Here is a 13,497-nt window from a genome sequence, read left to right on the forward strand (position 1 = left end):
GAATCATCTCGCAGCCACGCTGAGTAGCTCTGGAGAGGGAAGGCCATATTTCCATTCACAAAAAAAGTAAGCAAGAGCTGTAAAGTAGCAGCCGTCAAACCTGCTGAAGATAAAACCAGTTTCACTTATATTGCAAGCATTTCATTGAGTGTGGAAATTATGAAAGCAGAAACGTAAACCCGTGACCATTTGCATGAAATATTAAGTCATTTGTTTTATTAATCTCTTCCACTTTTATTGTCTGACACTTTAATAATTCCCTGTTAATATTTAAATATTCCCTCATCTCTTTCCACTTTATTTCACTAAGACTGTATGAGACAGGAATTATTAATGAACTAAAATCATCACACATTTATTTTTTTTTTCCATAGGTTTGTATGTATGAATGTTCATCTAATCATTGCTTCTAAAATCACTTAAGTTGTTTGTTGTGTAACCTATACGCAATACACAATAAACAACTGGAAGGTTTAAATAAACCATTAAAAGCCCAACATAAATATATGCCATCTGTGCCAACTGGGCGTCATTGTAGCTCTTCTATTTATTGTAACAAATTTGTGGTAACACTCTTTTTGAGAGGGTCACTAGATTTTTTTTTTTTCTTTCTAGGAAGCACAAACGAAATAGAAAACACAGAAAGTTGAAGACAGAAATAAAACTAAGGACAAAAATGCAAGCTGAAAACCACAACAGGGCAATGCATGAAATTACAAACTGTTGTCAGAAGTGGAGTATCTGATTTGCACTACTCTGCATGGTGGCTTGGTGAAATTAACGTCTGCATGAATAACTTTTTAAAATGTCAGCCAAAAGTCCTCGGGCTAGTCCAATGAGCTGTGGTCATGTTTGTTTTCATGCAGAACTGAAATCAGTCATGCTAATTGATTTGCAGCCAGTCGAATAATGAAACTAAATTAGATTCCCCCCTTATATCTGATTCTGAACTGTGTGCTGAAGCAGCAGTGCAACCAAACCCAAAGGCAGAGAGTGATCCCTGGATCATGTTATAAAAATGATGCTTTGGATGCATTTTCCACAAACTATTACTGCTTTGCAGCTACCTAATTGCTATGAAATGGCTCAAATATTTTTTTTTTCTGGCTTAGGACAGACTAAGTTGTTAAAATAATGTTAACTCACATCCCCTGTGACCATATTCAGCCTCTTCATTCTTTCAGTTCTGCTCTTGCAGTGTTTCAAACAAACAGTTCCTGACAAAATTATCCACCAAAACTATCATTACCCTTTGAACTCTTACACACAATGTCATGTGATATCAGCAAATCTCTATGTATTTTATGCGATAGATAGCATAAAGTAGTGCCTAACTATGAGGAAGGAAGAACGTGAGAGGTGGCTCCTCAAAAGTTTTAATAAATAAAATAAAACACTGCCGTTCCATTTGTTTTCAGCATCCTTTACACATGTACCCCTAAATAAACCCAGGTACTAACAAGTTTCTTCAAAAGTAACAAATAATAAAGTCCATCTTTGTGTATGTTCATCTCAGTATAAATACAACTTCTCTTTGAAGTCCTCACAGGTTATTTAAAGTACATTAGTGAACATTAGCGGCATCATGAAAGTCAAAGGATTTAGAGACCATATTCAGTCCTCTGAACATCTCACAGCTCACTGCTGAAAAGCAGGCCTCATAAACGTATGGGTCAGACAGAGAGAATTTAACAGAAGCAGCCAAGAGGACTGTGATGCCTCCTCACAGATCAGATGGGAGTATTTGTTTAGAAGACAATTATTAGCCACGCATTAATAAATCTGAATTCTAGGGAAGTGAGATTGAAAGGCATTGTTAAAGGAAGACACAAAAGTATCTTTTTTTTGTAGAAGAAGGTTATCTACTCAAATACAAATGTATTTCTTGAGGATGCTTAGGTTGCTGTAGTAATATTGCAGAGTTGAGCATCTTCAACAAGTCTGCAGACTAGAAGGGAAATATCTTCTGCAGTCCACGGCTTATAAACAGGCTTACAAAGAAACTTGGCTCTGTTCAGGAAATTGCTCTGGAGCATCTGGAGCTCAGTATGGAAAGAAGGATGTTTGTTTCATGAACAAAAACATTCCAGACAACCCTGAGTATCCTCTTCACAACATAAAACTTCAGCGAAAGAGATTTCAGGTCAAGGGCCTCCTTAAATCAACTGCACTACATGCAATTCTCCCACCCAAAGCTAATTATTTATAGTTACTAGTGAGAGCTCCAATACAATGTCTAATTGTGTTATTCCATGGTTCTTGACTGTTGGCTGTCACTTTGATTTGTGTTTTTCTGTTTTGACACTTATGGTGTTTCATACATGGTTTACTTACTAATGTTTAGTGGTTCTCAGTGCTTAGTGTATTCTTTTCTTTGTTTAGATTTTTGTTTTTGTGGATGTCTTTTACCTTATGCCTTAATAAGGTCCATTGTTTCCTGTATATATCTACCTTTGATCCAGTTGCTCTCTCCTGATTAGAGCCACCTGGTTCACATCGACTCAGCAGTTAACAGCCACATGGTTTCATTTCATCCTTGTCAGATCCTTCTATTTTCTCTGTATTCTCTGCTGTTTCACATGTGATTGTGTATCTGTTGCTTGATTTTTCCCTCTCATAAGTTCGCTACATGCACTCAGGTTGGATTTTTATATTTTAAGACCTTTCAATAAATATTCATATTTCAACTACATGTATGTTGCAACCATACATATAGACAATTTTCTTTGGGATTAATAACAGATTGGTGATTGAAATTAAACTGAAATTTAAATGGAATGGGACTGTAACAGAACTTTTTGGCTCATTTCCATATCTGGAAAATCCATACTGAAGGCATTTTTTTTAAGTCACTTATCATTTGATTGTACAGTGACAAAATGTTCAAGGGGGTGTGAATACCTTTGGCAGATGAAAAATTTACTCACTGTCACCTCTATCATTTCAGAGAAAGATCTGCACACATCTTGAATTAAAAGAAAAGATGGAAATGAACAGAGAATTTCTGGCAGTGTCACTCCAAGCTGTGTTCACAGAATAATCCAATTTATATTTGTCTTCATGAATTTTTCCTAAATTCAGAGACGAGAAGAAAAAGATCGAGAGTTTCCATTTCAGATCAATCATTCTCAGAGATGGAGAACCCTTTATTCAGATAATCTCATTTCAATCAGACTGCCTTTGTTGGAAAGGCAGTGAAAAGTCACAGATTCCTCCTTTCTTGATTTAATGAATGAAGAGGAAGTTTTGAATCGCTTCCCATTTCAGAAAATTGAGCAGGAGAGCCGGTTTACCACACAGGCGTACCGAATATAGCCCCTTCTTGTTCGGGAATCAATAAGAACTGTGGATCCTGCTCAAACACACACCCTGAGCGACAAACAGAGCCGTGTTTCACGCAGCTTGATGGGCGATCATCAACTCTGAGACCTGTGCTCATGGACACCACAGCAGAGGTTTGCTGGCAGATCATGATCAGAGGTCTGTGTGTTTCTCTTTCCTAAATAAACCATGACCTTTACTAGAGTAGGGAGGCCATGGAAGCAATCCGCTTGTATAATTGCCTGTCAGAAGGGAGCCTGTTACTGCTGGGGAAAAACACAGCATATCTTCCCCTAATCTACAAAGAACAGGTGCGAAGTGTGCAAGCATTGTGTCAAACGAAGGGAGGATGTGCGTTCAGGCGCATTGAACACATTACATAATTAATTTTCTTTTAACGAGTGCAGGATGAAATGGGTGCGGCTCAGAAAAAGAGAATTTCTGCGGGTTAAAGTTGCCTGATTGTTGCTTAGTTAAATCCCTCCATGTAGGTGTGCGTGGAGGGGGAGGAACGTGTGGCACTGCAGCTTGTGCCTCAGTAATTGTTCTTTCCTTAAATAGCTGCTGTCATAGTTACTGCATGCCTGTGGGCAGGTTGTTGGAATATGCTGGCACCTGAACGCTTTAAAAAAAAAAAAAAAAACTTCTGAAGGAGCTGTGAAGTTTGAAGTTCACTCCTCACCTGCTTCTCGTTTTCGTCCTCCAGCCGCAAACGCTCCTCGATGCAGTTGCGCGCCTGCATGAAGACCTTCCTCTGGGTACGCTCGGTCAGAATCCTCACAAACACACCCGACAGGTTCACACTGGTGAAGAGCACGGCATTAGCCGCCAGCTGCAGACAAACAAGAGCAGACATGCCTAATGAAGCTGCACACATCTGCACATGTAAGCCTCTGTGTGCAGCCGGCAGTCCCCAGTAGAACAATGTAGAGGTTGACAGAGAGCAGGGTTACGGCACTGAAGACCAAAAACTGTACAGACGAAAGGCGAAAAGGCAAAAAGGCAAAATGCATCTCTAATCAACACCTAATGTGTTACTTTGTATCTTTAATTCTGAACAAAATAGATTTTAGAGATTAAAGAAATGTAGTCATACAAAAGACTTAAGAATCAGGCAGATGCATTTGAATAAATCAGAATATATCATGGAAGTTATTTTTCAATAAATAGTTTCAAAAAGTATAGTTACTGACATAGCGACGCATTTTTGACAAGAGACAGACATTTTGTCTTGGTAGAGTGCAAAAAAAAAAAAGACTGCACTGTTGCTCAGTGGTACAAAGTCCTCCTTTTAGATTCAAAATTCATTTTAACCTTCAGTTGTAGATAAAAGTTTCAGAAAGGAGAGGCACAGATTCCAAGTAGTTTGTAGTGTGAAGTCTCCACAGTCTGATGCCTTGGGTATCCATGTCATCTGCTGATGTCGGTTCACTATGTTTATCAAGTTCAGAGTTCACACAGCTGCCAAACAGGATCATTTAAAGCACTTCATGCATTCATCTGCTGACAAACTTTAGGGTAGAACTGCCAAAATTACCAATATCTCCTTTTCCAACAATAGTGCCACCTTGCTTGTCTCTCTAGCAAATTGGCCCGACCTAAACCACAACAGATGCTCAAAAGAAAATAAACAAATACATTTTGTTATTACACAATGTTGTAAATTTGGGTTTTCGTCAGCTACAAACCATAACCGTTCAAGTTAACAGCAATGAATGCTTAAGAAATGTCACTGCAATATTACTCTGTGAAGATAAGTCATGCAAAAATACCAATTTCACTCTTTGAATTGAAATTCTAAAAAGATATAACTTTTTCAAAGATATTGAAATTTATTGAGATGCACCTAGAATAACATAACAAAAAATGATATATTCATATTTGGGTAAAAATAAAAACCCTACTTAGTTTCCTAAATCTTCAAATGATGGACCAAATGTCATCCAGTTGGTAGCACAGTGTGCCTAACTCCAGCTCAAACTACTGCTACTCTTTTAAAGTGGTCTTAATGAATAGTTTTCCAGGCTTCCTGAAAAAGCTTTGGCTGATTTTTCACTTTTTTCCTCCTATCAGAGCATGGCAGCTTATTATGCAGTGTGTTCTTAGAAAATAAGACATGCAGTGAAAAGGCAGTCAAAGTCTGAAAGAGGTTCATTAGCATTGGAAAACTATTTAAAAAAGACTTCTTTAAAATAGTTACAAGGCAAAAAAAAGACTACTTGGAAGATAAATATAGAAAATTAGACAGACTTTTGGGCAGTACTGTCAGTATCCATTATCACCAATGAAGAGGGGTGATGGATAATGTACATTTCAAGTACAGGATGTGAAATGTACGCTTGTATCATTGCTTTTGTTTTTCAAGCTTTCCTCCAATGACAAAAACATGCATTTGTATTGTAGCACAGAGGCATATATGCTGGGAACAACCTGTACTATAATGAACACAGATGTGGAAGAAAAGGTTTAGTCCTTTCTTAGATTTTTTTTTTCTTACATTAGGTAGGAGATCTATTTTTTTATCAAGGTGAAATCATGTTTCAATTATTTTCTGGGTTTCTCAAAGATTACAAAAAAAAACTACAGAGATTAATTTGAGATAATTAGCAAGCCTTAGATACATTTCGTGTTGGCAGAAAAGATTAAGGTCAAATGTCTTCAATGTTTATACAGTGACCAACAATAAACATATGTATCCAGTATACAACGACTGTTTTATTGCTGGTGTTCAAGCATTCCTGAGACGGAGTCAACATGGGAATATTCCATTTCATTTGGAAATCAAGGTCCTAGAGAGTCATGATTCATGTTCTTTGCCATGTCCATGCCGTGTTTAGCCACTCATTCAGCTCACCTGTCTCACCTGGGTCCCGCCCTACTTAAACACCTCTCATCTTCTGCCCCCGCTCAGGGGCGGATTATCAACCGCCCCCGAGCCAGAAGAGATCCAGAGATCCAGTGTTTTCTTCCAAGCCTTCAGTGTATTTCCTGCCCACCCCTTCTGCCAAGCTCTTTACGGATCCCATCTGTTTCGGATTTCTGGACCCCGACCCAAGCTGTGCCTCGCGACCACCGAGTACTCCCTTGCTCACTCTGTCCTCCTGTGTATTATCTCAGTTTGATCATCGTCTAAGTCCCTCAATGTTGCTTTTCGGGACCTCTCTGTAGAGCTCTTTGATTCGTTGCACTCACAGAAGGCTGTTCAATCTGGCCAGTGAAGCCGAACATTTCAAACATACCCCAGCTTTATCTGTGCATCGCCAGCTTTCTCCCCTGTCTGCTCAGAGCTGTGTTTGTTGACCTCATCCCGAGCAGTAACCAGAATTTGAAACTAAAATTAAACTTGTTTGTTCCTGTTGAGTACTGCTGCGTGTGGTTGAATTTCCGGGTCCCCACTGAGTGTCCTTACACCTAGAGTCTGAAGACAGAGTGGGGAGGCACAGAATCCAAATTTCTTGAGATCCAGCGTGAAGTCTTCACAGTCCCCGATGTTATGGAAAACCATGGCATAAAGGCCAAAGTAAATGCAGCCATTTCCCAGGAAAGTCTTGGCACCGTGTGTGTGTGCGTGTGTGTGTGTGTGTGTGTGTGTGTGTGTAGGTGTGTGTGTGGGTGTGTGTGTGTGTGTGTGTGTGTGTGTGTGTGTAGGTGCGCGTGTGTGTGTGTGTGATCATTTCCTCTTTCTGCAGTACCTACTGACTTCAAACTTCCTTCTTAAATGGCCATTGTATCACCATGCTTGATTCACCAGCAGACTCACAGAACCAAAACCCTAAAGAGAACAATTGGATATCATGGTGTGTAAAATGACAAACTTCAGAACAGTGTGGAAGACCTGGAAACGCTAAATAAATAAATAAATAAATAAATAAATAAATAAATAAATAAATAGACTGATCACTCATATGCCTCAATGTACTGGCGCAAAAATAAACTCTGATAAAGTAGTACATGCATCACAAAGTATTTTAAGCATGTTACGAGTTTCACTTCCTTTATGGAATCGCTGGAAAGCAAAGTTGTTAATTACGTTCTAATAATAGGGATGCAGCTGTAGATTTCAATGCTATAAAAGCAAACGGTGCTACATGACCGCAGCAATGTGCATCTCAGAAATAAAGATCAGCAAGCAGCTCTGTCTGAATCCCGATTCAGCACCGAGAGCCGGACAGCTCCTCGTCCGCTTCATCTGCTGCGGAAAAAACAGACACATCTTCTCGTCCTGGGGCGAAAATCGATGCACAGTGTTTTATTAACCTTTGCTTCTCCGGGGAAAGTTGGATGCGTAAACATGCTGCCTCTTAACTATCAGAGTGAAGCAAAGTAAACCGCTTCCACAGATCAGAGATACTTGGAGTGAAGTTGAACAGTGAAACTTGGACTCAGAGCTCGTATGTTATCCTGCATCAGATTAGTTTCAGATTACCCAAACTGTGGGGTGTGGGTGCATTCTGGTGCAGGTGCAGCACTCACCGGTCTCCACAGCTTCTGCTTCATCCCCGTCACGGACGTCGCTATTACTATGAAGTGGGATGCAGACAGCATCACCCCGAACAGCACGGCCAGCAGCGTCCGTACGGGAAGCAGCACGTAAGCCACCAGGGTGACCAGCATGAGCTGCCACACGCCTTGCTCCGGGGTTGCAGCGCTCATCGTTTCCGGCGTGCCGAGCGCCAGCGGGAACGGACAGCAGAGCAACGCGAAGGTGAAGCTGAACAGCAGGGCCAGCTTGGCGATCTGCTGCAGCTGCGTCACCTGCAGGTACTTGACGTTTGTGACGATGAAGAGCGACAGGAACACCACGCAGTGCACCGGGTAGGAGCCCTTGGACAAGGTGAGCCGGGGGCTGGACAGCAGCTCCACCAGAGACAGCGACGACGCGGCCACGATGAGCACCGCCAGAGCCTTGAGGGTGGCGGTCTGCTCCAGCTTCAGGTTGTAGTTCTGGAAGAGAGCCTCCAGCTCCTGGCTGTTGAACTCGTCCTCGCAGGCGATGGCTCCCAGCGGCGCGCCGGGTGGGCAGCGTCCCTTTCTCCGCCGCGTCTTAACTCTTTCGAACGGCATCTCCTCCATGGTCCTGCCATTCATGAAGCTGAGGTGGGAGGGAGGAGAAGGGGGGTTGGCGCACGACCCCTCAACTTTTAGATTACTCCCCCCCTCTGGAGAATGAAGCTGGCACCCTCTCCCGGGTCATGGATGATGGATGTCGGGCTCGGAGTCAGAGGAGGAGAGGGTGGCTATGGCGCATCGCGCGCGCTCTATCCACAGGTTGATAGTTGTTGGTGTGCAACCCGACCACTGTCTCTCTCTCTCTCTCTCTCTCTCTCTCTCTCTCCCTTTCTATTTCTCTCGGCGCGCGCAGACCACCTGCCTTGCCTCAGATGGGGGTCACCTGCGCTCCAAGTTAACTTAAAATCAGGTTTAATTACCAAAACACATCTCCAAAAAAAGCAAAGCAAAACATCGTCCTTCACAAAAATTGTTTAAAAAGCACATTTTATTATCTTCCTCCTTTAAAGCATAATATTTCAGAGCCTCCCTTGTTGCTGTTTGATTTGCTTCAGTGAAGGGTCAGTGGTTGGATGAAGACAGCAGCAGCGCTGGTGATTTCCCCTCTCAGTGTCTGCAGTCATAGCTGATGTAGTCCCCGGCTAAAAATAGACCAGCTGCACCGGTGGATGGTCCAATATAGCAACAATTTGGTCTTTCCCACATCTCTCTAGCCCCCCTCCCCCCCCAAACACAGTCGGACATTTCACTGCAGAGTAAAATCCTTCTAGCAAGTAAAGAATTAACGGAAATAAACCCAGCGGAGGTTGCGCCCAGAGGGAGGTTTGAATAATAATAATAATAAAAATAAAAAAACAAATAAATAAACAGCGCATGTATGAATGATGACGTGCATCCCAAAATGTGCTGCTCCGTTATGGTGGAGGGTATGTTTTGCATATTTGAAATTACGCAACCCTGCTCTCAGTATTTCACTGCCGTGTGCCCTGTTGATATGTGAGAGTTAAATTAATTTCCCCCGCCATAGATAAATGCGGCAAAATCTGAACCATAGTGTGAAGTGAAGGTAAAATAACTGACACTGACACATAATTAAAACATATTTCGTGATTGATGAGTAACTCTTATTTCTTATACAAAGAGTAAGGGAGTAAAATTACTCCTTACACAGACATTTATTGATCCATATATATTTATCTGTGCTCTCACCTCCTGACCGATCAGTCACATTCTCCAGCATTACAAAGCTTTATTGATTTGTGCTTATGCTCCTTTTATCACCATATTAGACTTTGGACCTTATGTCAGGTCAGATTCTCTAGTATTCAGTTCAAGCTTGTTCTCAAACAGTTCACAATTACCTGGACCATTAAAAACATCAATCATCCTGCATCTATTCCCTTTGTCAAGCAGAAACTCTCTCTCTCTCTCTCTCTCTCTCTCTATATATATATATATATATATATATATATATATATATATATATATATATATATATATATATATATATATATATATATATATATATATATATATATATATATCCTTTTGTAGCCTTTGCACCATAAAGATGCAGTATAGTCCTCCATCAGCACATACTTTCTTGTGTGTCTTCCACCATCAGATCAGACAAAAAGGCAATCAAAGCTTTTAAAAATCAATGAACCCCTCATCTCTAGAAGACAGATGTAGTGGTTTTGATGGTCACACTATTGACCTTGTTTACCTTTGAACATGTGGTTTAGATTGCTTGGATGTCTGAAGAAATCAATGAGCCACCTCATCGATGCTTCAAGTCAGTCGATGCGAGGCACTCTGGGACTGTTGAAACGAAATATCTCTTCATGCACTATCTGGTCAATATCCGATATGTTTTTCCTCACTTTCAATCATTATGAAGTGGACTTAAAAAAAATCAATAGATCAGAAACAATTTGACATCTAACTGAATGGAGCTAATTATTTTTAACTACCCATTTTGAATTAATTTGAAATGTATGAAAAAGTCCAAATTTGACCACAAATGCATAGTATTTTCAGTTTTGCTGACTCAATTGCTACATAATAAACCTTTTTATGTCCAACAGCTTCAGCTGTAAAAGTTGGAACAAATGTTCACTATAAAACATATTACTGCCAAGTAATACATTTTACACTGAAGGTAAGAACAAGAAGCCAGAGTCCTACTAATGCTAAAAAGTTAAACTGGGAGGAAACTAGACATCAATCAAATAATTAAGACATTCAATTGAAGAAATGGAAATGAGGCTGCAGACTTTGTTTTACACCTCAAGAGATCATCATGAAGAATTAACTAATGAAGTTTCATGCAACAAATTTAACAAAGTACTGCCTAGCATTGACTATGTAGATTCTAGAGTTGCTTTTTCACTAGAATGGGTCCATAATTACAAAAGAAAAAGCACAAGGCTTCTTGCTTTTATTCATCGGCATTCTGGATAGTGTCCGGGAAAGTCAGAAACCGTTGGCAACAGAAAATCCAAAAACCCAAAATGCTCCATTCTTGATGGCCGATTCTCATCTTCCTTCAATACCCCATCTTGGATTTACCTATTGAACTCGATTTGTCTGATTGGACTTCAACCAATCAGCGAACAAAAGGAAAAGTTGTGAACGACGACTCTGATTTTCTGCACTATTTTGTAACAGTAATCTGCCTGAAGTTTTAGCAATGATAGCAGAGGAAATGAACGAAGCCATTTAGTCTGTATTGGCCAAGCATTCAAACATTGAATTAACATTGACAGCCATCTCGTTCATCTTGGCACTTCTGTCTTAGTGGTGGGGGGACGTTTGTTTACAGCGCAGACAATTACTGGTGAGCTTTATAGCTTTGAACTGGCGCGTTACCTAGTCATACATCCTGTTTTCATAGAAAAATAGTTCAGAAGAAAAAACATCAAAGACAAACAAAATACAACCAGACATTCTTTTGACAAGCTGCTACTATCGTGGTGTGAGACCTTCCGTGATCTTTAATCTGTTTGGGTTGTTTTCAGATCACTTTTCTCCACATCCCCTTCAAAGCGTCCTCCCTACCTGTGTAGGTGACTATGCCTCGGACAGGTTTCTCTTTAAGTTTTAGATTGGCTTCATTTCTGTGACTACAAAAGTGACAGATGCAGATTTTTTGGAGCACCCCTCCCTTCAGAATCCCTGACAATCCCCCCATTGCCATGGCAACAGAGGCAGTAAGTTGTGGCTGATACGCTGCTGAGGTGTTTCCCAATCTGACAGCCCAGCTCTCAGTCTTTGTTGGTATCTCTTTACTTTCGCCTCTCTCTCTCTCTCTCTCTCTCTCCTCCTCTCTCTCTCTCACACACACACACACACACACACACACACACACACACACACACACACACACACACACACACACACACGCACACACATGCATACACATTCTCCTCTTTTGCATGTCAGGTGGATTTTTTTTTTCTTTATTTGGACATGATGAGTGTCTGTATCCCTCTTAGGTGCCACAGTGACACAGGCGCCCTGCCCAGCCCTGCTCCCTCATTGTGCTCACTGACATTTTCTCCAAATTGAGGCTCTGACATGACGCAAGGCGAAGTGAAGATGACGCTTCAGAGGTGACCAGACCACACAGACCCCTGGCACCTTCACGCAGCAGGCGGCCTCATACAACAAGTTTGCACTTGTCTTGTTCACTCACTTACCATGTACAATGAATAACTGTTTTATTTTATATATTTTTTTTGTTCTCTTTTCTTTTTTAAATACACAGCAGTGTAGCTGTACAGTGGCACAATTGGAAGCACTGTTGTCTTTCAGGAAGAAGATCCTCGATTCAAATTATACAAGACAAAGTACTTGTCAGGTACCTCATCAAGATATCTGTTGTCAATTGGTGCTACACCAATAAGCTCAGCTGAATTGTTCTGAATATAGGAGCATTTCTTCTACTTTCCTGTATTTTTTGTTGTTGTTGTTGTTGTTGTTGTTTTGTGTGCATGTGTGTATTTTGAACAAAATGGATAAAAACAAGCTAAACAGAAGAAAATCTCAAACACAAATCTGATGAAATGTAAAACATGCAATTGACGTAACCGGTTGTCTCAAACCATGCGACATGATGACTGCACCTCTAATTAATCAGCAGAGTTATCACAGTCAGGTGGTTTCCTTCACATAGACCATGTAACTTGGATTTTGTGTGCAGTGTGAGCCAGTTGGCAGGAAGAGAAATGGGAACTGGTCTCTTTAGTCGCATTCATAAATAGACGCTCTCCAACAGAGCTAAGGAAGCTACTGTCGCAGCCATGGTGTTGTTTGCATTCATGAATAAACCTGCTTCCTGTCATTCATGCAAACACAATTAGCTCCATGCTTCACCTGTGAGGAACTGAAACAGATGAACACAGAAACCTCCTCTTATATGCATAAATGCTAATGAAACCGCTGAAAACCTCATTAACTCTATTGTGATCATAATTGTGCTGAAACACAAAGTCCATTTATCATCTGTATACGTGGAGACAAGTAGAATTTAAATAAAACTGAAAAATAAAAGTTTGTCATAAAAATAATCTGGAAAAATAATCTGGCAAAATATATCTTTCATAGGTTCTCTTTAAGCATCACATCTTCTGAAAGATTTCATGCTTATTCGGATGCATTGGGTGGGGATTAAAAAACACAGAAAGAAAATGCATTCAGAAGCAGAGTCAAAGTATGTCGTGTGTGTGTGTGTGTGTGTGTGTGTGTGTGTGTGTGTGTGTGTGTGTGTGTGTGTGTGTGTGTGTGTGTGTGTGTGTGTGTGTGTGTGTGTGTGTGTGTGTGTGGTTGGGGGCTCTTGCGTTGCAGTGTGCGTGTGGGAGTGTTATTGAGAGATATTTTTAATTCTATATGTCATTGGCTCTCATCTCCCTTAGCAAGAGACATCGGAGCGAAGCTTGAAACATTTCCAATACTGCTATCATTTAAATTCACACACATCTACTTGTGTGCAGGCATACACACTTGTGCACACTTGTACAGTTTCAAGAGCCTTTCATATGGAAGCAGTTGCATCTTTGACAATTGAAAAAAGCCTCCCGGATTGTCTATGGATTTTGTGTTGTTTTTTCCAAGTGCTTATGAGGGAAGTTCTACATCCGAATGTGAACCTAGGGTGATGTAATT

The 13,497-nt window shown here is 40.7% G+C and overlaps 1 protein-coding gene across 1 annotated transcript in view; it reads right to left on the reverse strand.

Annotated features, from left to right (window-relative positions):
* The window catches only part of LOC106914433 (adenylate cyclase type 1-like), a 50,094-nt gene extending 40,708 nt beyond the window's left edge, over positions 1-9,386 (reverse strand). The window contains exons 1-2 of the mRNA XM_014981220.2: positions 7,795-9,386; positions 4,004-4,153 (exon numbers count right to left, since the gene is read on the reverse strand). Coding sequence (XP_014836706.2) covers positions 4,004-4,153; positions 7,795-8,409 — 765 coding nt within the window. The 5' untranslated portion in view covers positions 8,410-9,386. The remainder of the gene's footprint in view (positions 1-4,003; positions 4,154-7,794) is intronic.
* Between the last annotated feature and the right edge of the window lie 4,111 nt (positions 9,387-13,497).

This window comes from Poecilia mexicana, unplaced genomic scaffold (genome assembly GCF_051168715.1).
Source record: "Poecilia mexicana isolate PSO_F unplaced genomic scaffold, ASM5116871v1 scaffold_4, whole genome shotgun sequence".
Lineage (NCBI taxonomy): Eukaryota > Metazoa > Chordata > Actinopteri > Cyprinodontiformes > Poeciliidae > Poecilia > Poecilia mexicana.